At 42.7% G+C, this 26,776-nt stretch overlaps 5 protein-coding genes and 1 long non-coding RNA gene across 10 annotated transcripts; 4 read left to right on the top strand and 2 right to left on the bottom strand.

Annotated features, from left to right (window-relative positions):
* Positions 1 to 271: 271 nt before the first annotated feature.
* On the bottom strand, positions 272 to 7,669 carry zgc:113229 (uncharacterized protein LOC550612 homolog). The gene is made up of 7 exons (XM_037460697.2): positions 7,597 to 7,669; positions 4,986 to 6,175; positions 4,764 to 4,897; positions 3,755 to 4,136; positions 3,497 to 3,620; positions 2,341 to 2,531; positions 272 to 1,960 (listed from the first exon to the last, which is right to left on the bottom strand). Exons 2-7 carry the CDS (start codon positions 5,658 to 5,660, stop codon positions 1,727 to 1,729), a joined length of 1,740 nt encoding a protein of 579 aa, XP_037316594.2. The 5' UTR covers positions 5,661 to 6,175; positions 7,597 to 7,669; the 3' UTR covers positions 272 to 1,726.
* rad9a (RAD9 checkpoint clamp component A) lies at positions 7,159 to 11,131 on the top strand. The gene is made up of 12 exons (XM_037460699.2): positions 7,159 to 7,472; positions 7,604 to 7,674; positions 7,815 to 7,888; positions 8,058 to 8,106; positions 8,425 to 8,539; positions 8,667 to 8,766; positions 8,933 to 9,039; positions 9,573 to 9,679; positions 9,889 to 9,953; positions 10,059 to 10,157; positions 10,348 to 10,594; positions 10,736 to 11,131. The coding sequence occupies exons 1-12, from the start codon at positions 7,439 to 7,441 to the stop codon at positions 10,844 to 10,846; spliced, it is 1,179 nt and encodes a 392-aa protein (XP_037316596.2). The 5' UTR covers positions 7,159 to 7,438; the 3' UTR covers positions 10,847 to 11,131.
* Positions 11,132 to 11,254: 123 nt separating this feature from the next.
* Positions 11,255 to 18,342, bottom strand: tbc1d10c (TBC1 domain family, member 10C). Of its 2 annotated transcripts, XM_037460695.2 has the most exons (10): positions 18,197 to 18,342; positions 17,704 to 17,841; positions 16,686 to 16,785; positions 16,336 to 16,443; positions 15,857 to 15,963; positions 15,594 to 15,708; positions 15,267 to 15,332; positions 14,946 to 15,135; positions 14,334 to 14,491; positions 11,255 to 13,848 (listed from the first exon to the last, which is right to left on the bottom strand). In XM_037460695.2, exons 2-10 carry the CDS (start codon positions 17,835 to 17,837, stop codon positions 11,272 to 11,274), a joined length of 3,555 nt encoding a protein of 1,184 aa, XP_037316592.2. In that variant the 5' UTR covers positions 17,838 to 17,841; positions 18,197 to 18,342; the 3' UTR covers positions 11,255 to 11,271. The 2 variants fall into 2 exon arrangements, with proteins under 2 accessions (XP_037316592.2, XP_037316591.2); XM_037460694.2 differs by lacking the exon at positions 18,197 to 18,342 and having other exon boundaries at positions 17,704 to 17,877.
* LOC119210563 (uncharacterized) lies at positions 15,034 to 16,416 on the top strand. Its single transcript, XR_005119667.2, has 3 exons — positions 15,034 to 15,143; positions 15,773 to 15,987; positions 16,343 to 16,416. It is a non-coding gene; the product is annotated as an uncharacterized LOC119210563 (long non-coding RNA).
* On the top strand, positions 17,808 to 22,013 carry ndufs8b (NADH:ubiquinone oxidoreductase core subunit S8b). Of its 4 annotated transcripts, none has more exons than XM_037460708.2 (7): positions 17,808 to 17,882; positions 19,515 to 19,563; positions 19,646 to 19,705; positions 19,800 to 19,889; positions 20,410 to 20,582; positions 21,280 to 21,408; positions 21,764 to 22,013. In XM_037460708.2, exons 2-7 carry the CDS (start codon positions 19,515 to 19,517, stop codon positions 21,893 to 21,895), a joined length of 633 nt encoding a protein of 210 aa, XP_037316605.1. In that variant the 5' UTR covers positions 17,808 to 17,882; the 3' UTR covers positions 21,896 to 22,013. The 4 variants fall into 4 exon arrangements, with proteins under 4 accessions (XP_037316605.1, XP_037316604.1, XP_037316602.1 ...); XM_037460707.2 differs by lacking the exon at positions 17,808 to 17,882 and adding an exon at positions 18,579 to 18,686; XM_037460705.2 differs by lacking the exon at positions 17,808 to 17,882 and adding an exon at positions 18,703 to 18,846.
* A 713-nt stretch (positions 22,014 to 22,726) lies between these two features.
* ran (RAN, member RAS oncogene family) lies at positions 22,727 to 25,608 on the top strand. The gene is made up of 7 exons (XM_037460709.2): positions 22,727 to 22,850; positions 23,740 to 23,798; positions 23,950 to 24,034; positions 24,401 to 24,526; positions 24,628 to 24,815; positions 24,931 to 25,101; positions 25,239 to 25,608. The coding sequence occupies exons 2-7, from the start codon at positions 23,766 to 23,768 to the stop codon at positions 25,281 to 25,283; spliced, it is 648 nt and encodes a 215-aa protein (XP_037316606.1). The 5' UTR covers positions 22,727 to 22,850; positions 23,740 to 23,765; the 3' UTR covers positions 25,284 to 25,608.
* Positions 25,609 to 26,776: the final 1,168 nt, after the last annotated feature.

Here is a 26,776-nt window from a genome sequence, read left to right as displayed (position 1 = left end):
TTCTTCTTTCCTTCAATCCAAAATGTCATTATCATTCTCTTCCTCTGTTTATTCCTCTGGTTTAAGTGATTTTGTGTATTTCTTGTACTATTTAGTTCCCCCTTTCCTCTCTCTGCTGCACAGTAAACTGTGATATCAGGGCACTAATAGATCAGCTTCCTAAGGGCCTCCTAATGGCTCCGACAGTGATTTACGGGAGAAGATAGCTGGGGGGGGGGGGGGCTTAGAGGAATTGACAGCAGTTAGCCACAAAGTTGAATGTACTAATTTAATCAGACAAATCAATATCATATATAGAATGAATGACAGAATTTGATACACGTTACTGTAAAGTACTGAATGTCGCGTCTGGTAAATCTGCAGCTTGTCTCTGCACAGAATGTGCAAATTGTTTCACAACAACGGCACTGGAAGAGTAATAATTTATCAAACTGTAACTGTGGTGTGGCTGCAAGATGTTTTGTTCTTGAATATGTTCTTTAGTTTTTCAGGTGAGGGAACAATGTCGACAAACACACACCACAACAGCCTTTTCTGCCTAACAATCCATACAGTAAATACGAAGCTGTTGCTCATCCTAGTGATGTTTCACAGGGTCTATGTACCAGACTAGCTGCCAGCACTGATCCCTGTCAAACATACACAATCTCATACAAACATACATACATGACAATGTTGTCCATATGCTCATCTCACATAAAGGAAGCAAACACACATTCTGCAAAAACATCTCAAAGCATTCCTTTCATATTGTCTTGTAGCTGCACGGTCTCCCATGTTGGTAGACTCAAATGGAAGCATCACTTTAACTGCAGTCCCACCACTTAAAAACAACAGAATATGATAAAAAAAAGAATCCTATGAGTGTGTGACCGCAAGCAAATGGTTTCAGAATAATGTTGCAGCTCTTCAAGCGCTGAACGGAGAGCTGCAGACAATCAGAAACCACCAACAGTCTGCAGGAAACCTTTCAGCTCAAAGTCCCTTTACTCTTCTGGGGTTCATCTTTCAGGGAGACATTACCACGAAAGAACTAGGTCATGGGTACAAGCGGCCGAAATAGGTTTCCTCAGGAGAGTGGCCGGCGTCTCCCTTAGAGATAGGGTGTGAAGCTCAGCCATTCACGAGGAGCTCGGAGTAGAGCCGCTGCTCCTCTGCGTTGAAAGGAGCCAGCTGAGGTGGTTTGGGCATCTGGTAGAGATGCCCCCTGGACGCCTCCCTTGGCAGGTGTTCCAGGCACGTCCAGCTGGGAAGAGGCCCCTGGGGGAGACCCAGGACCAGGTAGAGAGATTATATCTCTGCACTGGACTGGGAACGCCTTAGGGAAGTTTGGGGTCCCCTGCTGGAGCTGTTGCCCCCGCGACCAGACCTTGGATAATCAGTTGAAGATGGATGGATTACCACGAGACACTGCTGTGGGGGCCCGTATGACATTGGAGGAGAAGGAGGAGAATCACAGTATTTCCGTGGGAGAATATTTACTCCAGTAAATTAACTAAAGCCTCATCATACTTATGTTTTCCACATTGAGATTCAATAATATACGATAGAGTCCGGATTGACGGACAGAGCCGAGAGCGACAATAACAGGACGATAGTCATTCTTTATCTAACACTTGATCAATCAACATCTTGAAAGGTGACGTTCTTGGCGGCGGATGAGGAGCGATTAGACACAGAGGTGCTTTAATTGTCCAGAAAGAAGACAAGTTTCAGGCTGTGCAGTCTATCTGTGCTTCCTCCTTATGTTCCTCCTCTTCAGAGCCTGTATCCAGGCAGGCAGAGCAGCGCGGCGTGCGGGGGCTGTCACCTCCTCTACGGCCGCCGGCTGCGCCTCACCCTCCAGCTCTGCCTCCCCGCCTTCACAATCAGAGTCCGTAGCATACGAGTCCAGCCCCGGGGGCGCTATGGCAACCACCTCTTCTGAAAAATGAACCCGTCGGTTCTCCTCAACTCGCCTCTGGTCCAGAGTCGGATGAAGGAAAGATGCACAGAAAGTGGCAAAGAGAGAAGAAGATGGTAACATGTTTACTTGTATCAATAGTGATATATAAGGTATTTGCAATGTTGATTGTATAATATTTTAGAAAGTCTAAGATATGAGAAGTTTACGATAAAACTCAAAAACTAACTCTTCTAGTTAGTACCAAATTACATAATTATATTCAAGAAACTGCTAGGAAATGATTAACGTATTTAGAAATAGTCAAATGAAAACCTAAGTGTTGCCAATAGTCTTACTTTAAGAAATACATTATCAGTGTGACATCCCAGTGCACACCCAAACCTGCTTAGAATTAGTTAAATGTATCTTTACATCTTTACAAAAACTCAGCTTACCCTTTTTATTTCCATCGAGGAGTGTGAGTCCTGGGATATGGAGTGTTTGAGGACACCCCGGGGTGCTGGAAGGGAGGGAGGAGTAGATGCAAAGTTTAGGGTGTATGGAGGCACATGGTCCTTACGCTGTTCCTCTCCGGTCTCCTCCATCACGTGGTTGCCTGTTAGGCGTTGTGAAGATGTGATCCCCTCTGTGAGACGAGAGACAAGAGAAGTTTGAGTTTTCAGCTAAACTGGAATAAATCTAAATCTTACCAGGTATATTTGTCTCATTTCTAGTCAGAATATCTCATTGCACTTAATATAAGACACAAATGCCTAACACGTACCATTTCAGCAAGATGTAGGGACTTGTTTTAATACATCTTGAATATCTTGTTAAGTGAAAAAGTCTTGAAAACGTATTGTTATTTACATTACATGTCATTTAGCTGACGCTTTTTTTTATTCAAAGTGACTTACATTCCATTATAACCCGTGCATTAATTTTTTGCCTGGGGAGCCATTAGGGGTTGGGTGTCTTTCTCAGGGACACTTCGACATGGCACATGGGGCAGCCAGGATTCAAACCACCAACCTTGCGGCTCCCAGCGCATCACATTACTCCATGCGCCACCATCACCCGATTTGTGTCATATGTCATATGAAAAAAGCTTTTTTGAAGAGGTTTTTAAGCTGCTGTGTTATTTGCAAAATAAATAAATCATCTTGTTTCAGGAATTAGACTTATTTGATTTAAGAAAATATATCTTGTTTATAGGAAATCCTTAAGTTTCAGCAGATTTTGACAAAAACTCATCAGATAGTTCTGGAGTCTTTGCTGTTTGCCTCATAGTGATCACAAGACTAGGGATTCCCCGAATGTTGAACTATTCCTTCAATCAAAATTAAACTCCAACAAAATGGAATAGAATACAATGATGATCTCATTTAACAAACATGAGTCTATTTGAACATTATTCAAATCATACCACAATACCATAATGTTACAACACTGAAACCCCATTCACACACGAATACAATACATACTTATTAAAGTATCTCATACTGGCCTTATCTTCAATAGTATAATACAATAATGATACAACTAACGTCAACTCCTTGAACTCTCTTGTCTTAAAACATGTGAGTAGGGCGAGTATTTAGTTGTTCTGACCTCTGTCTGCCTCTTTTCCATTGTGTATTCCCTCCATGGGAAGCATCTCTTCTCCATAATACGGCCTCTTCCTGCTGCGTTGGGCTCTTTTCCTCAGCACCGAGGATTCCAGAAAGTTTTTTGGCTGCAACAAAAGACACGGTTAACATGGTGTTGTGGAAATGTCCTTATTTTAATTTTAGTTCTATTTTTATAAAGAATCAGATGTAATGATATCTGTTCTAATAGAAATAAATGCATTATAGTATAGGATCTAACCTCTGCACACAAAGAAGGTCGGGTGTGTCCGTGCTCCATTGGTTCTGGTGTATCAGCCTCACTGCTAACGTGTTGTACTGCATCTTGCTTTGCTTCTAAAACATCCATGCTGACGGGTTGGAAAGCATCGGGCGATATTATAAAACCTGAATCTGGGGATGCCTCAGAGTCCCGCTGGTTGTACACACCTCCTTGCCCGTTAAAACACGGAGATGTTTGACCCCTATCATTAAGATTTGATGGGATTTTGAGTCCTGGAAGTCTCTGGTTTGCTGAAGCGGCTGATTGGTTGGGATTTAGAAACTTGGCCCACTTTTGACCAGTGACAATCTCCTCCAGCAAGCTAAAGGAGCCCAGGCCCAACTGAAAGTCGCTGTGTGATCTGGAAAAAGACAAGAGATTCTTTGAAAACAGTACATTGAAATTACCTTAGCCTAAACAAATAAATACATTTAAGTCAGGTCATCTGAATTCAATCATCTTATTCAATTTGCATTAATCCGACATACGTCTTCAGGCTGTAAGTACTCTCTAAAGCACTAAATGTATCAATTAATACGTAATTGATACCAAGTGTTTTGTATTTTTCTTGCTTTATGTTGGATACAACCCGTATTTTTCAGTTATATATTTTGTATTTTGGGTGTAGTGAAATTACCCCAATAAATACGCAGTGTACTAATATTTGCTCAGAAATCCTCATTCAGGTCTATGAGGACCTCTGTGCTTATGTAAGCATGTATTTTTTTTGTGATGATACCGATTTGGCGGCACCATTAAAGTTGTGACTGCCGACAGCTGATGACACACACTGTGACAGGGGTGTGTTTGACACATTACGTCACCTAATTGAGGCCAAACTAATATTAAAGCTATTCTTGGACACCTCTTCAAAATACCTGACATATCTTCCATATCTTGTTGCTAAGGTCAACAAAACCTCTCCGCCTGTGTCTTCGGAACTGGATTGAGTGTCTTCTTTTACGTTTCTAACGTTTATGTTTCTTACCCCATACATCCTTCGTTGGCGTTGTCTTCCGTGCGAGTAGCAGGCAGCCTACTGGGATCGGTGCTGTCGACGGGAGGAAGGCTCCTTTCTTCCACCTTATTTGCTGTCTTGACGACACTTATTGCTGTGAACAGCTGGTTTCGAGAGGAAAACGTTGGCAGTTTTACTCTTCATTCGTATTTTGAATGACAAACTATGTAAATAAAAAGATCCACTACTCACTTCAGGTTCCTTTTTCAGGTCTAATGTAATTCCTTTTTTCCCCCCTGGATTGCTGAAACTCCCTGGCCTGTGCCTCCATCTCTCCTTGATTTTCTGGGTCCATCTTTTTGTTTTATTCTCAGACAATGGCGGTTTCATTCTTGAACTGCTCGTCGCAACAATCTGCATGTCCCTATTTTTTGCCAAATCTCCAAACCTCTGTCCCATCGCTGTGACATCATTGTTGTTGCTGGGGACGCGCCCTGTCACCGCAGTACTGCCAGAACTGCCCCTCGCCCCATCAGTCCTCTCACAGGAAGTGATATCAGCATCCTTGCGTGACTCAGCAGGAAACCGCTGCCGTGTTCTTGTTGGGATGATACCAGGCTGAGTGGCATGCCCCAGCACCCTTTCCTCACCCGTGTCAGCATCAATGTTGTCTTTCTGGGAGGGGGAGGAAATAGGACCCCTGCCCCCTTCACAAAGACCTGGCTGTGGCTCAAAGTCATTTACAGGACAGCTGTTTACTTTCCGGATGATGGCGGCTCCTCTTTCTTCGCAATCCCCCCAAGCAGCTGTGGCGGGTGCCGGTGTGTGCCGGTATTCCTGGGCCTCTATTACCTGCTTGAGATTCAGTCTCTGCAGCATGGACTGCAGCAGAGACTGACTTTCTTTTGGATCATCTGGCTGAGACATCTAGGAACAGAACTGCTGCGTATCAAATCCACGATTTACAGGAAAGTATGCCAACGATGAGTGTACACACAACGAACAGAGGTGGATTCCACACAGTCATACCCAATACGTCAGCCCTTGAGACTCCTGTGGTGGTGGTTTCCGTTTGTTTTCATATTCTAATCTTTTTCCAATATCTTCTTGAGAGTTTCCGCAACCTAAATGTCGTAACAGGTCCATCAGTTACCGTTGGAATTCCTCCGCTTGAATGTAAATCTACTCGTGGATGTTTTGCTTTCATACTCCAATCCTCCGTTATCAACAAAAGTTTCAGCAGCCATTTGTCTCTTTTCGTTTTGTCGTGGTGGAAAGCTTAACCGGACTCAACTATTCCAGACTCTGGTCCTCTTCTGTGTTTTCCTTTTCACAAAACGTCCATGGTTTCAGTACACAAATGCTGGTTTAGTCACAACTCTTCAGCCACGGCCATTTATATCAATGGAGATGGGAGGAGCGACGGCAGCGTTCCTCAAACTCTAAAGCAGGCCAACGAGAAAGACCAGTGAAGTGAGATCATTTTGACAGTCTCAGTCTCTCTCTGCTGTACTTCCTTCCCATTTTTGTCCCTGGCTCACTCATACATGAGCACACGCCTTCCCACTATGACCCTTGAGTTGGAATTACAGGGCATTTTTAGCAACGAGCTGTTAGTTCATACTTATGTAAGAATGAAAGAAACACAAACCTTGCAAACTATATTGATTTGTTTTGTGAAAACATTTTTTTGGGATGAATATAAAAATATGTTTAGTGGACTGCACTACTGGAGACTGGAGAGTAGAAAACACATTTTAAAATGTCATTTAATCAGTAAAATTCTTAATAAATAAAATAACCCTGAGATACATACAAAGTAAAATTTGAACTATTTTACATGGGTTGACTTGATGAATTTGCACAGGTTTATGTATAGTGGTGGTGGATGGGTTACTAAGATCCTGTACTTAATTTAGAGCACTAATATCACAATGTAAAAATGAATAGAGGTCTTTCATTCTTAAAAGTAAAAGTTATGCATTTGGGTATTCTTTCATAATTTTTAGTAAGAAAGTATTTTCCTTTAATATGTACTTACGTAAACAAAATTCCAAGTGCTTATGTATATTGTATGCATAGTGCCTGTTATTATATACAAAAATTATATTATTGTATTATCATTAGTGTTTAATTTATGTGAAAGTGTTTTTTCAAGGTTTGCAGTATCTTGCCTAGTACAAGATTAATGTGGCATAAAATGAATATACTCCAGATACACAAGTCAAGGAGGCTCGATACACTTAAACAAATTAGCTAATTTTATACAATAATTTACAACATTTAATTCATTTACAAAACAATCCCATATCAAATACTATACAGTCATGCATTTAGAACGAAGCGGATATTATTAAACCAATTTAGAAACCCACTGCGCATGCGCATTCTGAAACCACGCCTCTTTGGCGTTCAGCCACTCTCATTGGTCCTCAGTGAGGCAGCGGGTAATGGCGGCGTAAACAACGCAAAGTTGGGTGCGAGATACTACTTAGGCGAACCGCTATTAAAAATAAAACATAAGAGACTATGACTAAACGGAATATGTTTTCGATACCAAGAACATTCTTGCTCGCTGTGCTTACTATCATAACCCCGATAATTCTGGTTGTGTTTAGCCGCTAGTTCAGGCTAACGTTTAGCCTACTTTGCTAACTTAAAGGAAAAGTAACGTTGGTTACGTTAATGACCGTTAGTTAACTGAGATGGATTGCATCGTGACGGGAGGAAACGTGAAAGGTAGCAAACATCCCCCCTTCTTTGAACCTGTCTTCAACTAACGTAACAATCAGTATTCAAAAAAACTTTACGTTAGCTAATCTTGTCTTGTCTTGTGTGTGTGTGTGTTTGTGTGTGTGTGTACCGTCCAGTGTTGGCCAAAGCCATCAATTCTCTGTCCAGGATCGGAGATGAGCTCTACGTGGAGCCTCAGGAAGAGGGGGTGAGCTGCTCTGATACCGTCACATACACCACCACTTCCTCCTGCCATGCTATAGTCTTGTTTCTTCCTGTAGGTTCACACTTAGCGTCAATGAGTGGTGCTGATAAGCGTTTTTTTCTTCTTCTCTCTCTCTCTTGTAGCTGGCCCTGCGGTCTGTGAACTCCTCTCGGTCGGCATATGCTTGCTTCCTGTTCGCACCACTCTTCTTTAGCAGGTGCAGACTGTGGGCCTACGTTTAAACTGCACTGTAATGTGATGTGTGTGTGTGTGTGTGTGTGTGTGTGTGTGTTTCAGAGAGAGAAAGTGAGTCACTAAACATCACATATTGTTGTGTTATTTTTAATGGGAGCTTTCAGCCAACTCTCCCTCCTGTTCTTGTGCAGGTACGCCATCCCATGTGGGCACACCTTCCGCTGCAAGATTGCAATAAAGGTGTGGTGAGAGAAAGGGTGGTGTTTTAATTCAAGCCTTTATACAGTTAATCTATCACATATTACACATTTTAAAAGGGTGGTGTTTTAATTCAAGCCTTTATACAGTTAATCTATCACATATTACACATTTTAAAAGACAATCATTCCTGTCATGTTGCTACTGCGGTACAACCCTGTAATCGTTCTTTTGTGTGATTGAAATGTTGTCATAGCAACTTAATTGGGTTGTTATCAGAATATTTCAGTGAACATTCACAAAGGCATGGTGTTTTATATAAAAAAAATTCCACCTTTGTATCCTCTGTGTGTAAGTCAGAGTGTGCAGGCCGTATTCAGGTCCCTAGCAACTCTGGAAAAGACGGTGGAAAAATGTCATATCGAGCTGGACGAGCAAAAGAACCGCCTCACCTTCACCCTGCACTGCAAACACGGTATCTGTGCTTCACTTCCTGCTCACATGATTCACAGTGTTCACATAATATTTGTACTGACACATATTTGAGTCATTTAATCGCGTCATTCACTGATGCATTGAATTCTACGTGCTCTTCTTTGCAGGCCTCATGAAGACACATAACCTGTCTTTCCAGGACAGTGAAAGCTTACAGGCCGTGTTTGATAAAGACAGCTACGCCAATGTATTCAGGTGCAATCCCAGGTCTGTGTCTTACAAAAATTATAGAGATCCGATCTTTCTTTGTCTTTCGCACTTGAACTCTTTTTGTCAATTGCTTTGTAACTGGAGTTTGAAAATTAAAGTAGCTGTTCACTTTATTTTCTAGTTACTCACTGACTTCTCACCTCTTGTCTTCCCTTGATCTCAGGCTGCTGGTGGACACAGTTGTCCACTTCCCTCCGTCTCTAGAAGAAGTGACGGTGTCAGTGAGCGATGAACGGATGTGGTTCAGGAACCATGTGGAGGAGGATGCAGGTGACTCTTTTTTTTTTTTTTTACACCAAAAAGTCATTACACGCATTTAGATTAAATCTGTCAAAACTTAAGTTCAGTACAAAAAATTAAGGCTTGTTTCTCATTCATATTTTTAAATAGTTGTATTAAGTCAACACAGTAGTAAAGTAAAAGGTATTTAAAAAACTAATCTTTTTTATTACCAATCCTGCAGCCTTTAACAAATCATTATATTTTCAATTGAGATTTTTATTAACAAATATTGTTATGTAAATTATCATTATTATGTTAATGACATGGGCGATCAATGCAAAAAGACGAAAGAGGCTGACTTTGAAGCCAGTGTTGCCATTGTGTGGTAGAAAAGCAGAACAGCAGGTTTGCACTGTGTCGTCTTCGTTGTCATTGGCTGATCGAAGTAGGCTTCCCCACTCTGCTAGCTCACAGCAATAGAAAATAAAAAAATAAAAATATTTAAATAAGTTTAATAATACATTTGTCATCCTTTCACTCCTTTTCTTTGTGCTTCTCTTGCTCTGCTGCTTCCCTCCCAGACCAGTCGAAGGCCATGCTGACAGAGCTGTGTCTGGCTTCTGAGGAGTTTGACCATTTTGATGTCAAAGCCCACAACAGGGTCACCTTTTGTCTGAAGGAGTTACGGGTAAGAGGCCGGGAAAAGGGAAGGTTGTGGAGGGGTGGGTGAAAGGCATGTGAAAGATTGTGAGATGCACTAGAGAAATCCTTTGGAGGAAATTACACTGAGAGTAGTCAATTAAACGTATGTGGTGGTGGATAAAAAGAAAAGCAACAAAAGAAAGACTTTTTGAACCAATTAACCCATCAAGTTTGTTTTTGTTCTCTCTCCTCCAGGGTTTGCTAGTGTTTGCAGAGTCTACTGGTCTCCCTATTTCTATGTACTTTGATGAACCGGGCAGGTAAACATACTCCCCATACATATGTTAGTTAATCAAATAGTTAATATTGTACTGACGTTAACATTGTGTGTGTGTGCGTGTGTGCATGTTTGGTGTGTTCGTCAGCCCCGTAGTGCTTTCACTAACGGACAGTGTGCTGGAGGGGAACTTTGTGCTGGCCACGCTTTCTGATGACCCCAACCATCGTAAAAACAACCCCAAACGGTAAAGCTCGAACAAAACTGGATGCAAAAAATGATGTGTGTTTTTGTTATTTAAGAAATAAAACTGATTTGCCGTTATTACAAATGAATTCTTCAGTTTTAATGAGGGGCTCTCTGTTCAGAACTACCATAAGCGTACATGCAAGTGTCACTGTCAGTGAAGGTCACTACTTCCTGTCTGATCTCCTCAGAACATGCACGCCACCGCCGCCGCCCCCTCCTGATGACTTCATGAATGACGACATAGACTGCTACCTCATCGCCATGGATACCAGTATTGCGGCAGGTCCCTCGGCTGCAGGTCCGCCCACACCCCCATTAACGGATTCTTCATGTTCAAAACGGACTGCTGTAGCCAATCACAGGACGAGGCCACACAGTGAGGAGGAGGAAGAGGAAGATGAAACTGCTGATTCAGGCAGACCACCTAATAAGAAGGTACGGTTTAGTGTTCACATTCATTAATTATCTGGTAAAAATCTGAAAATGGAAAAAGCTGATAGTTGGCTGAATGTAACGTTGAGGACTAACTTTAAAGAACACACTCTCATGGTTTCTTCTCTATTTTACCTCTCGCAGTTCTGTTCCTTGTTCTTTGGATCTGTGCTTCCCCCGTCCTCTCAGATGACCACTCAACCAGTGACAAGTCAGCAAGTGTTGGCCAGTGACAGTGAGGACGACGAGCAATGAAGCAACCTTTGACGTTTATACACACTGCAGCACTGGAGAGGAAATCTGCACCTTCAACCATCATTTTCATCTTTACCAGCCCGTACCACTGTTCTACAGGGAGTGTGTTCTTTTTAAGATATGCAGAGACAGTACAGAAAAGGACATTACAATGTTTTATTGGACTAAAATGTTGAAAATATGGGATTATGTGAACCTGGACATGAAGCACTTCCTGTTTATTTTGGTTTATGATCTAGGTATGACAAAAAAGCTCTAAATAAAAGACACATATTTTTCAAATTATGTAAACATTATTTATGATTTATTTACATGTCAAAAGTTCAGGTATGACAAAGATGTATGATGAGAGACATCCGTATGAGCTTAAAGCACTCAGTAAAACATCTCCGGATTCGATAAAAAAATATTTTTCTGTTTTTTTGTCAAAAGTACGATTCAGCGTAAGAAGAAGGCTTCTGTGACCCCGTCTGTGCAGGTTGAGTCGCATCACTGCTCCCTTTCTCTCTCTGCACCTGGAAACTCTTCCCCCTCGTCTGTGGTTTCCTCCTCTCTCCTTCTTTCTCCTTCCCCAGCTCCTTCTCTCTCTTCTTTTTCAACCTCTCCTCCTCCTTCTCCCGTCTCTCTCGGTCCCTCCGCCGCCTCCTCCTCTCCCTGGAGCTTAGTTTCTCTTCTCCCTCTTTTTCGACCGGTTTCCCCGTGCCTGTTACATCACTGAAGTCCTGAATCAAGATTTTGGGGATTTGCATTTTGGGTGCCTTTTTGGGCTGTTCTCCCCTCAGCCTGCGGAAGAGACCGAACGAGCGTTTCGGGGTGTCAAGCTGAACCGCTGGAGTCACATCTGCAGACAAAGACGGGGAGACTTCTGAAGTTGCGTCAGGAGGACTCTGGGTTGGATTTACCGCTCCGGGGTCGGATTGTAATTGGCCGGGTTTAACCTTAACTAACTGATTAGGAGTCGATTGTGATTGGCCGGTTTTCTCTGGCACGATGAAGAGATCTGCAGAGAGCCGACGCGCCAACCTGGACCCGCTGGAGTTGGACGACTTGCGGACGCAGATGTCCCCAGAAGACCTGCTGCTTCGATGCCCGGTGGCTGGTGTCAGGCCCCTGTGAACCGGCTCAGCCTGGTCACTCAGAAGATGAGATTCTTTGTCCTGGACCTCCAGGGTTCTGTCAGCATTTGGTGGGTCTGTTGGTTTGGTGGAAATGGGGACTACGTCGTCTCCTACGGTGTTTTGCAGAGGAGTTTCTGTCCTTTCCTCCTCTACGGCACCGACTGTGTCCTGGGAGATGGACGGTTGTTCAGGTGCAGGCTCTTCTGAGCTGCTGGTTTCTTCTGAACTAGTCTTCCCGTCAGGCCCGGCGGCTGTGAGCGGCCCTGCTTCTGCCCGTGTAACCTCCTCGTCTTCCTCGTCCTGTGGAGCTGCTATCAAGTTAGTATTCTCCCTTTCCTCTGCTTGCGTTGGAGCAGCCTGTGCCTCGGAGTGTTCACCCAAACGTCTACCTTCTTCGTCCTGCGAAGGTTCAGAAGCGTCTGCATCACACTCTTCGACGCTTGACTCCGTCACCGTGTGGTTTGGTGTTTCTACTTCAGTCTCCGTATGAGCTGCCAGGTCCGTGCAGTCTTCTGATTGAATATATCGCGGTGAGCAAAGTATTAATGTTTCTGCCTCTGTCTTTGAGTCTATGTGTCGTTCTGAAACCGTTTGTACAATTTCAGTCTCCGATTCCTGTGTGGCTGGATTTTCTTCTAGCTCCTCCTGAGTCTGGGTCAGTTCAATAGTTTTTGTTTGGGTGTGAGACTCTTCCTTCGGGCCTGTTTCGGTCAACGACTCACCGCTGTGGTGATTGTGTTCTAATGTATCTCCCGCTGAGCTTGCCTCCGTCTCTGCGACTACTTTCTGTTGAGGATCTGTCTCTCCTGGAGGATCTGTGATGGTTGGAGCTTCGACTCGACTGTCCACCTCTGAGCCTGGGCTTGTCTCGGTTGGGCCTGTGTCCGCCTGAGTCTTTCGCTCATTTTCAGTTTCTGTGCTCTCCACTGGTTCCACGTCGACCTGAATCATCTGTTCCTTGCTTGGGGGTGCACCTTCTTGCGCCTCCACGTCTTTGGTTTTATCTGCATCAGCATCTTCCATCATCTCAGGCTGATTTTCCACCTCAGCTTTTGCACGTCCGCCTCCTGTCAGTTGGTTTTCCGCCTCTTGGTCTTTCCCATGAATTTCTAGATGCTGGATTTGCTTCCTCTGCTGCTCCAGCACGTGTGTCCGGCTGTTGGAGTGCAGCTCGTCTCTCTGTTTGTGTTCAGCGGTCAGATCTTTGGTCGGACCTTCACTTTTGTGCGTCTCCACATTTGTTTCTTCCTCCTGTTCTGAAATCCCTCTGCCCTCCTCAGTCCCGATGAGTTGGTCCTCCTTCGCAGTGGCGCTTGTTTCCCCTCGTCCAAGCCGCTGTTCTGCGATAACCGCTTCTCCTACGTGCTCTGTCGGCACGTTGTGAATTTCAATCATTTCAGGTTCTTCTAAAAGTTCTTTCTGTTCCCGCTCTTCCGTCAGTTTCACCTCCCTCTGTTCTTCGTGGCCCTCTGAAACTGCGTCGTCCTCCTCTTGGACGCGCGGCACCATCTTAAAATTGAACTCTGTGCGGCTCCTCCAGTCCTCCTTCGCTCCCATGGAGAAATGCCTCACAACTCGTCCGCCACCGCCTTCCCATTCGCGCGTGTTGGCCTTTCCCACTTTCTTCCCCCTCTTGTGGAGGAGGGATGGAGACAGTGAGAGAGTGGAGGCCGAGCGAGCGAGAGAGACGGACAGGTTCCCCTTCTGTCTCTCTTTCTGGTCCCGCTCCGCCTCCTTCTCTCGTGCCCTCGCCCACGCCATCCGGTATCCATGGCAGCGACCTCTGGGGTCGAATGTCGACGACGGTCTGTCTTTCCTCCACCTTTCTAACTCCTTCTCCGTCTGCTTCTGCAGATCTCTCCCTGACAGCTGCACCGAGCACACCTGAGAAAGGGGAAAAAAGACGCTAGTGTCACTTTACATTTCTGTCATTTTTCCTAAATTTAAAATGATATATTTGAGCACAGCGGCCTAACACAAGAAATTCTCCATAAGTGTTCAGTTTGGTGGAAATGCAAAGGCCATAACACGTGATTCACACTGTGACAACTACTACCTTGTGTTTAGTTGTCCCATGAGGAGTACAGAAATAGTTCCAAGATAGGATAAAGGTAACAGAAAATAACTTGTATTGATTTGCGATGATTCTTCCCTCCAAGATGGCCTGTCATATGCCAGAAAAAAAGACTTTGAGCTGTGTAGAAGCATTCCTATTATGTTTCTTTAGTAACATTTTCCATTGCATTTCTATTTGGTTCTATTTAAAAGCTTCAAAAATACAACTAGGTGAGTTGAATTCATTTTCATAGTGACAGAAGTAAAGAAAGCTCCTCGTCTCCCCTCAACACCACCACGTGTTTCCTTCTAACCTCGGCAATGAAAGCGTTGTCTTCCTCTTGGACCTCCTCCCTGACGCCTCTCAGCCTCTCCAGAGTCTCCATCTGGCCCTGACACTGTTTCCTCAGCTCGGCCCGGCCCAGCACCCGACGCACCAGCACCACCGCCACCTGGAGCAGCACCCGCACCCCTGAGAAGACGGGAGGAGAGGTAGGAGTGAAGAGAAGCTCCACATTAATGACGTACAAATCACTTATGTGATATGATACTTAAGTTGCTCGTCTTTTGTCATAATACGTAAGTCGTAATACATTGACTAATCCAACATGGAGGTATTTTTAACCACAGGCGACATAACATGCTGCGTATCGGCACTCATACTGCAGAGTTTGAGGTGGAAATTGAGTGGGTGGGGGATGTGCTCTTCTACTGAGGCCGCGATGCTTGCGATAGCTTTAATGTTTGTTCCTGCGAGGTTGTATTTGAGGAGCTGTGTCGGTTATGTGTGTGACTTACAGAAACCGAATGGCCTGATTAATAGAGTCCTTTGACCTGACAGATCTAATATGATTACATTCAGGTGAGATAGGACACAAGACATAATACGACAGAGATTATTGTTGTTTTCGTGATGGAGGACGTACCGTAGCAGAAAAAGAGGTCCCAGACTCGGAGCAGCGTGTTGAAGGGCAGGTGGCGTGTGTAGAGGCACATCAGCCAGTCCGTGGCGAACATGAGGGGCTCCACTCCGTGGCGCTGCAGGTGTTTGTGTGCAGCTGGACACGTCCTCTTCAAGACCCAGTTCAACATGGCCGCATCAAACAGGACTCCTTCCTACGGAGGTATGCATGCTTAGACAGCTCAGGAGATCTTTTTCAGGTTTCTTGTCAAAGTGGTCGGGTATCTATTGTTGGGGAGCTTGGATTTTCTAAACTTGATTGCGGTGCACAAATGAAGGTCCTCACCAGCAGAGGGCTGTAGTATCCGGGCAGGTACTGCTCACTAATCTCCACCAGACACCAGAAGGCCTCCTGACAGAGACATGATGGGAAATAAAATGACAATAAGTCAACATCATACAATAGGCTCTTTATGTTTTGCACAATTATAAATATACCGTAAATTATTGTGTTTGTGGGACAGTAATTGTGTACTTATCGTGAGGAGAATTGTATTTTAAGTAAGTCTGAAAATGTTCGGTCTTTTGTCCTCCTCTGAAATCCAAGCTAATGGAATGTGCGTCTGCAGCTTGTTTATTGAACGGAATGATCGACGGTGCTATTGATCGCTACCTCAGCAGGCATGTTCATCAGCAGCACTGCAGCCACAGGCCCCTGTGCCTGGCAGTAACCCTCCTCCGGCTGGTACTGAGTGAAAGCTTTCAGCACCCGGAACAAGCCCCGCTGCCTACACACAAACACACCACAGGCACATGATTCTGTTGAGATGTATATCCTCTATTTTTCAACAGAGAGACACAAAGTTGGCGGGACTACGAAGATGGAACGATAGCAGCTGGGAAACGGGAACCAATAATAGTAGAAATGTTTCCTACCCATGTCCATCCTTTGAAAGGAACATTTCATGAAAAGGGAACTGTCGATCCAGGTCTCTCTCGATCACGTCCACCCAGCTCTGCAGAGCAGGCTGCACGTCCAAAGACTGACGCAGTGACAAAAGACAAAGGTGAAATCATCCATTTACCAACACTAGACTACGTGTTTCTTTGACTTACTAAAGTGCACAAATGACTCCATACACCATGCACTTTGACGAGCCTAATTTACACAAACAACTATTCTTTGTTTTGTCAGTAAGAAGAGATAAAGGTTTACTGTGATATGAAACTAAGAATAGTAAAACATTCACATTTGAGATGCCAGAACAACAATTTTCTTTTGGATAAATTACATACACAATTGATTGTCAAGATTGCATCCTATACATTTGACATGTCATAAGGTTGTTGAATGCCACCACACGCAGTTACTGTGGATGAAAGCATTTGCCACAGTGAAAGTGTTTTTTTCTTGCCTTGTAGAGTTCTGGGCTTTGCTTCATCTTGTCAGTAGCTCCACACATCAGAGGCCAGCACTTGGCCCGCAGAGAGGCCGGGATGCCTTTCTGACACTGCACTTTGACCTGAAGGGACGTCGGTAACAGACACGGCATCAGCTCAGTGCATTTCATTGATGTTTGTGTGGATGCAGACAGGACTTGTTGACTCATAACAGGAAAAGAACAGGTGTGTTGTAACGTTAAAAGTGTCCCAGTAAGACAGGACACTGGGACAATGAAACTAAAACGTAATTTAAGGACATAATTAATAGTTAATAAATTAAATCTTCACTACATTAAAGGACTTTTGGTTGTCAGGGACACACCTTACTGGTCTTCTTCAGCAAGAGGCGATCCCATTGGCCAATGATATTTATCCATTTGGTCTCCCTGTGCCTGACCAACTCGGGTGGTGGGCCCACACTCCTGACATAAAACAGAATGGAGGTAAGTATTTTAGGCATTAAACATTCATGAGACTGTTTATGCATCCTTGACTGGCAGCATTAAAGGCTCATTAAAGACCATTCGGTCTGTGTGCAGAGTTGCTGCACCTCTGTGTGCTGTCATTACAGAGAGAGAGCGCTCTGAAAAACAAGACAGGAAACAGGAAAACCACACGGTAGCAGTCTGATGTCTCCATGGCAACAGGTCAGGATGTTACCAATGGGCTAACTGTGGGGACAACAGGTTTAGCCCGTCTCGTCCTGAAGTTACCCAGTTTATCAAGAGAATGCAAACCTTGTGATCAATTCACAAGGTTCAATTTTTTAGGAGAACTGTCCCTTAACAGGTGGTTAACCATTACATTTTTTAAATAGTTTTATAAGTTTATTGACATCACATTTCTGATCCAACTTAAGATCACTCAAGTTCAAACTTTACTTTGAGGCTCACTCTTTTTATCAGAAGGACGTTGCTCTTGTTGCATTTATTCTCAAATAAATTGATTGAGCTTTTTCTTAAATCGACTTGTCGGAGGCCTTGTTACTACATTATATTAATTAGTAGCAGTGTTCTTTACCCACTTGGCTTGTGTCTTTTGGATGTGGATCCTGCTCTGTCTAATAAGAGCATTAAATCTTTAGATAAATGGTCTCTTTATAAATATGACATCTTGCATTTGAATAGGAGTACTTTGTTTGTACATCGCACGGCCTCTTTGAACTCATTTTTCCTGCAATGGGGCGTTTTTTTTCACCATTCAAGGGGAAAATTTGTTGTGAAGCTAAGTATTTAAAGGTCTTTTTTAACAACAAAAGAATTATAACAGAGACGGTAAACCTGCTTTTGGTTAACAACAGAATAGTAACAGCACATGAAGACAAATGTGTTATTGCTCACCCGGCAGCGGATCCATTGGTCAGAATGAAGCCGAAGCGGTCGGTCTCAGGTTCCTGACCAACCTCTGACTCTCCATCAGATCCAGAGCTGTCCACACTGAGGTTCTTCTGGTCTGCACTGGTTGGACTTAACATCTTACTGTCAGAAGAGAGGAGGCTGTCATTATTCAGCATGAGACGGTTCTCTATCATCATGATCATTTAAAGCTTAACGCCTACTATAGGTGGAAAGAATGTGTTACTCTTATCAAAGCACGCTGCTCTGAATGCAGTACGTTTAGGTTGATATTGTTAATGATTGTATGAAAATGTTGTGCTACTTTTCGCATGCTTCCTCGCATACAAGCAGTGCTTAGGACATCTGGCTCGCTTTAAAAAAAAAACTATTTACAGCATTAGTGTTGAAACTAAACTTTCTTCCCTTAAACCATAAACACAGCTACACACCAGAGGACAGATTAATCTCTTTTTAAAAATCATTTAAACGTAATTACCTTTCACATTTCCGTCATGATGGATCACTCGGTTGTTGAAGAAGTAGAAATGTCAGATCCTCCTCTAATGAGGAAGACACACACACTCTCACTCTCTCTCTCTCTCTCTCTCTCTCTCTCTCTCTCTCTCTCTCTCTCTCTCTCTAATGTCCCTCAAATCAACACCCCTTGGACTGTTCTAGCAGTAACATAACTTTTTTCTAATTGACATTGATTTCAGAAATATGATTAATGAAACATGTGTCATAGTCTCGGGTGATTACGTTGAACGTGGTTTTTACCGAACAATTTGTATGCTGCTTTTGCTTTCCATTGGACGTTTAGCAATTTTATGTGTTTGAAACACGGTTTAAACAATGTGAAAAGTATCGCATGTTGAAATATCTTAAAACAAAATGAACGAGGAGCACCTGAATGCACCATAAACACAATTGCGCAGTTCAGGGACCGTTGCCTGTGTGCAGGGGATAATCGATAACTTATAACAGAGGTGGGTCTAAGTCATTGTCATTATATCCTTCTGTAATAGAAACCATGTAAAAAATAGCTAGTCGTATTCTGATAAATAAATAATGTACGTACGTCATGTTATTATAAGGGGGGACTTGTTGAGTGACGCATCGACAGCATTTATTAGACAGGGGTCTCTGGTGAGTGATGTGAAACTTCAACTTTTGAAGAAATTTGATTAATCAACCGAACAAACGTGGTTTAAGGAAACTGCGTCATCGGGAGACGTTAAGCTAACTAAAGCCACACTTTGCTAGTTTATATGTAATGGGGAGTTAATGTCATACAACAGCAGTAATGGGATTTGAATCGGAAAGGATTGCCCATGTGACTACAAACCGATTTCAAAATGTTGGGAGAAACTACCGTGGGCAAAAGCAGCTAATTGAATAGAATATAAATGCTACAGTTGTTTACATATAATTTCACCTCCTAAAGCACCATCTCATTTTTGACACAGCAAATATGTCCTATTTGTATGTGGATTTCCGTTTCTATGGCGAGGTTGCGGTCTAACACCAGGTGCAGCGTTCATAATAAATAATCCCCGAAATGCTCCTTAATCGCATTCTGTCGGAGAGCCGTGAACGTAGCACACCGCTGACGCAGAGCAGAACAATAGAGGATGCAGGGGCAGCATGTGCGCAGTTAACTTTAACAGTTATCTTCCCACCCTCTCTTCAGTCCATTTTTGTTGTCAGTGTGGATATATTTACATGGATTGCACGGTTTCCGCTATCTACTTTGTACATGTTTAGTTTCTCCTATTAATATTAAGTTTTTCAGTATACTTGTTTTCTCTGCTCAGATGTCTTCCACAGTGAGTCTGCGTCTTCTCCACTGCTATTCAAAGCCAGGTAGGCTACTACTGGAGCAGCAGTCTTTGTAACGAGATTTTACATTTACCACGACCCCATTGAATTTGTTTTTTGTCTCTAGGCAAGTTAGGATGTGGTCTTTGTCGCCTATTCAGTCTCACCGTCCAGAGAGAGAGCTACAGTAGGTACTACCAACTAAAGCTATTCATCGATGGAATAAACAAACCAGACTGTTGTATGCAATGATCTAAGCACGCACTCTGTTCTCCTCGTAGAGTATGTGAATGCTCAGGAGCTGCCGACAGACCTGAGGTCCATCACCGACCGGGCTGCAACAACCCTCCTGTGGACAGAACTCTTTAGAGGTCACACACACTGTGATCGCTATGCAGAAAGCCTATGCTGTGCATAGGGTGTAGCGGCTAGAACCAACTCTTGATTCGTCTGACCAAGTCCTGTCTTACTATTGTAAAAGTATTCAAAAGGAACAAATGAGTTAAACTATTGGGTGAAATGTTGATCCATTTCAACAAACAGCCCTTTGAAAATGTGAGTCAATTCCACATGCTCCAACCTTCTGTTGCTGTGAATGATGCTCGGAAGCCTTACGTTACCAACACGCCAATATGATAAATATCTTGTCCACAAACAATCCCCTATTTACCAATCCCGTTTGAGGGACATTTTACAAATATTGTCCCACCCAACTGTTCAAGGAAATTACATGACAGTTTTTTCTGGATGAACAAATAAGCCACAGACGGGAGGCAATTCGGAATGTTCCAAAAGATCCACTAATACAGGGATTTTGGTCCTCTATTGGAATTTCTTGATGCTAAAATAAATAGTAAAGCAGATCACAATTCTTTAAACGCCTACCTGCAGGTCTGGCGATGACTATGAGTTACCTGTTCCGGGAACCAGCCACCATCAACTACCCGTTTGAGAAGGGCCCTCTGTCCCCCCGCTTCAGAGGAGAGCACGCCCTCCGCCGCTACCCTAATGGAGAGGAGCGCTGCATCGCCTGTAAGCTGTGTGAGGCCATCTGCCCTGCTCAGGTGAACACGCAAACACTCCGTTCCCGCTTTAGAGACATAAGCATAATTACTGTAGTTTATTTTAAGGGGCCGTCATTAATTATTAGCAGATCTTCATTTTTGTTTTTACTCACTGGGCGAGTATAAAGTGTACCACGGTGTCTACCACTACAAATATGGGATCATTTGAGGAAGCCTGCTTACCAATCTGCGCCTCTTAAAAGGACTGGTTATTATTTTGATTGAAATTCTGTAAAGGAAACACCATAAACCTGGAGCCTTTCCTCTCTATATTAGCCTTCCTTTTATTCTGCTTTCCAGTTTATTTCGTTCCCCTTTTATAATGAAAACATGTATTTTATATTGAGCAGTATAGTCGCAGATTCTCAACAACGTTGTTATATCTGGTTGCCCATAAAGCAAATTCTCTCTCACACACACACAAAAACACCAAAAACGAAAAAAGAAAATCTGAGGCTGTGGCTTAATTAATATTGCTTCTAATTCTTGAACGCTTCACCCTATGAAGATAAAAATCTATTGAGCGTCCTCTATTCTGTTAATGCTGGGATGTGATTGCTACAAACTTGTAACTATATCACCACCGTCTATACTCAAATCATCTCACGATACCTGCTTATTAGGCTCTGATCACCTCAATGCTGAAACGTGACTTTGGTTTCGTCTCGTCTAATTTTCTCCCTTTGTGGAAGATCAGGCCATCACCATTGAAGCTGAGACTCGAGCCGATGGAAGCAGAAGAACCACACGCTATGACATTGATATGACCAAATGTATCTACTGTGGCTTCTGCCAGGAAGCCTGTCCTGTTGATGCCGTCGTTCAGGTGAGAATAAGTTCAATACTTAAAAGAAGGTTCTATGGAGCTGAACCCAGATGGCTGTTGGCTGACAAAACTGTATTTGTGCCGCTTATAATATGTAATCAATCAATGTGTCAGTGGATTTTTTTGGAAAGTTAGATTTTGATCAGTTGCACATTTATTATTTGTATTTATTCTCACAGTAAGAATACAATACTCCGTGCTTCCAACAAAGTGTTTTGTAGGGTTACGTAGCATGGTGCAGATTGCTTATCTAAAGTCCATTCCCACCTCAATAAAGGGGTCGTTTAGAAGTCAACCCACCCACACACCCTAAATATAGAAAATTAAACTAATCTCTGACTTTTCCCTCACTCAGGGTCCAAACTTTGAGTTCTCCACAGAGACCCACGAGGAGCTGCTGTACAACAAGGAGAAGCTTCTCAACAACGGAGACCAATGGGAGGCTGAGATAGCAGCCAACATACAGGCCGACTACTTGTACAGATAGATGTGTAACTGTGTGCAAAAATGTTTCAAATGGTATATATTTTATCGTCCTCCATTGCATTAAAGAGGTTATTTGTAGCGTTAAAGATATTCTTTATGAATAAAGAATGAGCAGTGAAGCCTTGCAGCCTCAAATTCTGTTGTGAGAACTAAAAATATATGTAAACTGCACAACTCATAGTTATTGTGTTCAAAACATGGATGATGTTGTCAGATTATTCTGTAATTGTAGTCTGGTGGAGAATTTAATGCTGCACTTTAAAATATGTTTGAAAAAATGTTTTTTTTTTAAATTGGCATTTCTAAAAGAGTATATTTATGTAATGTAATTTAAGATACTGAAATAAATCATGTTTTAAAAACTTGAACCATTGATTCTCCTGTTACATTGAAGCTGGTGCAGAAGCAATTAGTTGATTAACTGAAGACTCAATTCAAACAATCCCCGTATCTTGCTGTGAAATTGTGAGGATTTTGCTGCCTCTCAGTTTTATATCACAGTAAATATATTTGACTGGTCAATAAAACAACTAATTGATTGACATTTCTCTCTTTCATATGATGAAATAAAGTGGAGATGAGCACGTGGTAGATATTTATACCAATCAAGTATTTGATCAATGAAATAACGTTAATTAGCATGATAGTTGTTGCCCTTAGAAGTACTTCTGATAATTTCATGAACAAGGTGCGACATGACATTACATTGCGATGCATGTTTTATCAACTTCTCACAGGATTAACCAACGCTGTGTTTAACATGCGTGATTGGTTATCAGCATCTCGTTGAGATTGGCCGACGTGCTGAATCACGCTCTGTGGAAGGCGTGTTTCTTATAGGGCTTTGCCGCTGCGGTATCACGTGATATGGGCGGAAACTGACTCACAGTCCACGCTGAATCTCCCGCGAACGCAGCCATTTACCTCTTTTCTCTCTTGTTGGTGGTACCGGCTAGGTGAGTCTCTACGTGGGTTTTTTTCCCTCCCAGAATAGGCCATCTTGTATTCAAGTGTGTGTTTTGTGGGAAAGTCACTTAAAGCAACGGGAAACCCGAAGGTACTCTTTGGGTCTGTGGTGCGTTTTGGCTCGTGGCCCTGCAAGGCTTCAGCAATAGCGTTAGGCCATCGTTTTTTCTTGTGCTAACGTAGCCGTTAGCTCTGCGAAAAGAATGGCTTCCATGCGTTGCTAGCTAACAGGTTAGCAAGAACAGCCCTCGTCATTTCACTGCCTTTTTAGTTTATATTTCCTAATTATGTTATTACTGTTTAACGAAAGAACAGTAAATGCGTGAGGGCATCTCTATTTGGTTAATTATTTTATGTGTCCATCAACTACAAAACGGAGCACATAAGCTAATCTTCAACTCCGATTGTTCCCCTCGAACAAGGAAAAAGTGCGGTCGTCCGTCGGATGTCGCACTCCGACTAAACGTTAGCCTGTTAGCCGCCGACGTGCCTCGAAACGCGGGTTAAATGCGAGATTAGTCTAGATTCATGTGCGGTTAGATGAGTTACTTAATATGAGGCGCAGCGAAATTTGAAAAAATACCTCTAACGCTGCATGTTGGCGCGTCACAACGTTAGCATGAATATACATTTGGTATTAATACGCAAGTTAACCAGGAGTTTTGACGTTAGCCGTTTGAAGTAAACTCCTTCAACGTGACCGTTTGTATCGAACTAAATTATTAAACGTAGCGTTATTTTCTCCAAATGTAAGGTGTTTTTGGTCATAGCTAACACCGCTAACGTTAGCTCAGCCCAACTGATACCACTATAACCAGCCGTTACAGAAACGAGGATGACTGACAATGTGCTAATTCTACCGCCTTTTCTTTCATTTAGGTAAAATCGCAATCACGGCGGACTCAATGGCACAGTGTAACCCGGTGGCGGTGTTTAAGGTAAGATTTTTCTGTAGAACATCACGCATGTTCTTCTCTAACGTGTGGATGCGGTAAAATATGCATGTGGCATTTAAGCTATCTGAGCTAATGGTCAGTGTATCGTACTAGAAATTACCAGTCTAATCTAACCCCCTCTTCTGCCTGCCAGCTCGTCTTAGTGGGAGATGGGGGCACTGGGAAAACCACCTTCGTGAAGAGGCACATTACAGGAGAGTTTGAGAAGAAATATGTCGGTAAGTCAAAGATTAATACAAATCAGATCTGCCTAGTTTTCCATCAATGTTGTTTTGGGTATGAATAGGTGAATGGTTAGATAAAATAAAATCTGATGGATGTTTTATCCCTAAACCTGATCCTTGGAGTGTGCATGACTGTGTGCTGATCTATTCTAATAAACCATATCATGCATCACTATGTGCCAAAGGAAATCCACTGCAGAAAGGCAACATGTGAATAGATTTTCACTTCCAACATAGTGCTAATTAATCAATTGCAATATATCCGCATTTGTCCAAAAGGTACTGCAACTAACCTCAAGAGGAATTATTTTTAGCAGTTTTCACCTTGCTCACATTGATCTCATTTTTTTGTCATTTCAGCTACTCTTGGAGTAGAGGTGCACCCGCTGATGTTCCACACCAATAGAGGAGCTATCAAGTACAACGTGTGGGACACAGCTGGTCAGGAGAAGTTTGGAGGCCTGAGAGATGGATACTACATTCAAGGTGCCTTAACATACTGTTGTGGTGGTTAAACCCTGAACATTCTGACCAATTTCTGATTTTAAATTAAAATCCTGTCCTGTTGCAACGTCTTACCTTCACAGCTCAGTGTGCCATCATCATGTTCGACGTCACCTCTCGAGTTACCTATAAGAATGTTCCCAACTGGCATCGTGATCTTGTCCGTGTTTGTGAGAACATTCCCATTGTCCTCTGCGGCAACAAGGTGGATATCAAAGACCGCAAAGTCAAAGCCAAGGCCATTGTGTTTCATCGCAAGAAGAACCTGCAGGTAATAAGTTATCCCAACATGAACATTTATGTTTCTAATGAACTCATCAGTAATGTGTTGATTTTAGCAGGCATTAAGAGCTTTAAATTCAATCTTTAATTGTTCTGTTCCACAGTACTACGACATTTCTGCCAAGAGTAACTACAACTTTGAGAAGCCCTTCCTGTGGCTAGCGAGGAAGTTGATTGGAGACCCCAACCTGGAGTTTGTGGCGATGCCTGCCCTGGCTCCCCCAGAAGTCCAAATGGACCCGACCCTTGCTGCACAGTACGAGAAAGAGCTTCAAGTGAGTATGACCATAGGGTTGCAGTGTCTGTTTGGGTTACTGTGTAGTCTATTTTATTCCAGTAAGATCCTTTGATTGTTTAGAAAAGAGTGTGGCTGTATCTAGTTTGTAATGTCATTTTGTCTCCTACTGTCCAGGTTGCATCACAAACGGCGCTCCCAGATGAAGAAGATGACCTCTAACCTGTTACCCAAATGTTCCCTGTCACCCCCTGATGTCGACCGAAAGTTGTTGAAGTTTTGCCCCTTACTGTAAAATCCCTTTTCAGATTTTTTATTTTTGAATTCCTTTTGTTTGTTTTAAAACTAAAAATCTGGTGGAAAAAGTTGTAGTTCTAATTTCACTGTATAAGACACCCACCCTAGTGTTGTTGTAGGCATGGCAACATGCTACTCTTCATCATTGAGCACCCTCCACTGCACTTGCCCAGCTCACATAATGCTGTTGTACGGTGTTTTGGAAGCACTACGGGGAGTAAACTTTGAATAAAAACCATTCTCAATATAACATGCATGTTGATTTAATTTCCTTGAGGATCAGACTCGAGTGTCGGAGGACGCCATGTTTAAAATGGCAAGAGGCCGTTTTTCAGTGAAGACTTTTGACGTGCCATAGTTGGAAAAACAAGTATTTTTGATAAATATAATTGCCTATTGTGATACAGCATGGTTTAATATATGTAATGTGTACTAATATATATATATTATATATACACACACACACTATTTGCCCTCTATCAGCAACTGCTAAAAGCTCTGCTTAAAGGACTTTTTAAGTACTGTATTTTAAATCGTTCTGTGTTGTAACCCCCTGCGGCCGCCAGGTGTCAGGCACCGTCTCAGTGGAAGACCTTCCTTTGGATTACGTAACGTTCATCGTGGTGCGTGACTTCCACCCGACTAACTTCACCTATCATGGTTTAAATGCTTACATTCTGCATTAACCACTAACTTAGATTTAATTTCATTACTTTTATTGCAAATAGTTCCACGCAGTCACTAACCGAGCAAGCCACAGTATATATTTCCTCAGATACCCATAAACTTTTTTTGGTAAACTAAAACTAAATTAGTACCATGAATTTGCCGTATCTTATGAAGACCAGTTTTTCTCCCTGTAATTGACTAGCAGTGTAGTCGACGTTTATATGGGCAACAATGCTTTAGCTGATGCTCTGAATACACTGCCTTGAACTATGGCCATAAAGAAATGCTAGTATAACCTACATTCAAGGTACTCTATACCCTCCTCTCAGACGCGGAACATTCTGGGTAAAATTCCCATTTATAAATCTATATTCAAACTTTACATTGTGGAATATGATCAACATGAGAAGAGTGCCTTGCAGTGAGATTGTTTTCCAGCATTTGGTTGTTCAACATTGTGGAATCGTAAGAAAAAATATTAAATTGTCTGATTTTTTACTTTCAAATTCAACACCCCCACAGCGTCTACAACATTTGCACTGTTTTTGTGTCACTGTTGTATTTAATAAAGAGTTACACAAGGAAAATGTACATGCACAACAAAAATATTCTTGAAGATACCAGTGTATCAGGGACAGTGGGTAAATTGAAAGGATGTTAGTATACCACATTACAATTCACTTGTATCCGTTTTCTCATGGGATGGTCAACTTTTAAGCATTAAAAACAAATGTTTAACGTTCCCACCA

The sequence above is a fragment of the Pungitius pungitius genome, chromosome 2, assembly GCF_949316345.1.
Source record: "Pungitius pungitius chromosome 2, fPunPun2.1, whole genome shotgun sequence".
Taxonomy (NCBI): Eukaryota; Metazoa; Chordata; class Actinopteri; order Perciformes; family Gasterosteidae; genus Pungitius; species Pungitius pungitius.
This window is presented reverse-complemented; position numbering and strand designations above follow the sequence as displayed.

What these genes read in the sequence shown, in the direction of transcription:
- tbc1d10c (XM_037460694.2), bottom strand. Translation starts at nt 17,876, where the DNA reads ATGCTGAATAATGACAGCCTCCTCTCTTCTGACAGTAAGATGTTAAGT. An exon ending in ACCAATGGATCCGCTGCCGG is followed by an intron (nt 16,786 to 17,703) that starts GTGAGCAATAAC and finishes GTTTTATGTCAG; the next exon opens with GAGTGTGGGCCCACCACCCG. An exon ending in GGACCTCTTTTTCTGCTACG is followed by an intron (nt 14,492 to 14,945) that starts GTACGTCCTCCA and finishes CCGTCTTCTCAG; the next exon opens with GGGTGCGGGTGCTGCTCCAG.
- ndufs8b (XM_037460705.2), top strand. Translation starts at nt 18,769, where the DNA reads ATGTACGTACGTCATGTTATTATAAGGGGGGACTTGTTGAGTGACGCA. An exon ending in CCACTGCTATTCAAAGCCAG is followed by an intron (nt 19,564 to 19,645) that starts GTAGGCTACTAC and finishes TTTTGTCTCTAG; the next exon opens with GCAAGTTAGGATGTGGTCTT. An exon ending in GTGGACAGAACTCTTTAGAG is followed by an intron (nt 19,890 to 20,409) that starts GTCACACACACT and finishes GCCTACCTGCAG; the next exon opens with GTCTGGCGATGACTATGAGT.
- ran (XM_037460709.2), top strand. Translation starts at nt 23,766, where the DNA reads ATGGCACAGTGTAACCCGGTGGCGGTGTTTAAG. An exon ending in GTTTGAGAAGAAATATGTCG is followed by an intron (nt 24,035 to 24,400) that starts GTAAGTCAAAGA and finishes TTGTCATTTCAG; the next exon opens with CTACTCTTGGAGTAGAGGTG. An exon ending in ATCGCAAGAAGAACCTGCAG is followed by an intron (nt 24,816 to 24,930) that starts GTAATAAGTTAT and finishes TCTGTTCCACAG; the next exon opens with TACTACGACATTTCTGCCAA.
- zgc:113229 (XM_037460697.2), bottom strand. Translation starts at nt 5,660, where the DNA reads ATGTCTCAGCCAGATGATCCAAAAGAAAGTCAGTCTCTGCTGCAGTCC. An exon ending in ACCTGAAAAAGGAACCTGAA is followed by an intron (nt 4,898 to 4,985) that starts GTGAGTAGTGGA and finishes TCTCGAAACCAG; the next exon opens with CTGTTCACAGCAATAAGTGT. An exon ending in GCCAACGAAGGATGTATGGG is followed by an intron (nt 4,137 to 4,763) that starts GTAAGAAACATA and finishes GTCTTTTTCCAG; the next exon opens with ATCACACAGCGACTTTCAGT.
- rad9a (XM_037460699.2), top strand. Translation starts at nt 7,439, where the DNA reads ATGGATTGCATCGTGACGGGAGGAAACGTGAAAG. An exon ending in CCATGTGGAGGAGGATGCAG is followed by an intron (nt 9,040 to 9,572) that starts GTGACTCTTTTT and finishes CTTCCCTCCCAG; the next exon opens with ACCAGTCGAAGGCCATGCTG. An exon ending in CGTAAAAACAACCCCAAACG is followed by an intron (nt 10,158 to 10,347) that starts GTAAAGCTCGAA and finishes TGATCTCCTCAG; the next exon opens with AACATGCACGCCACCGCCGC.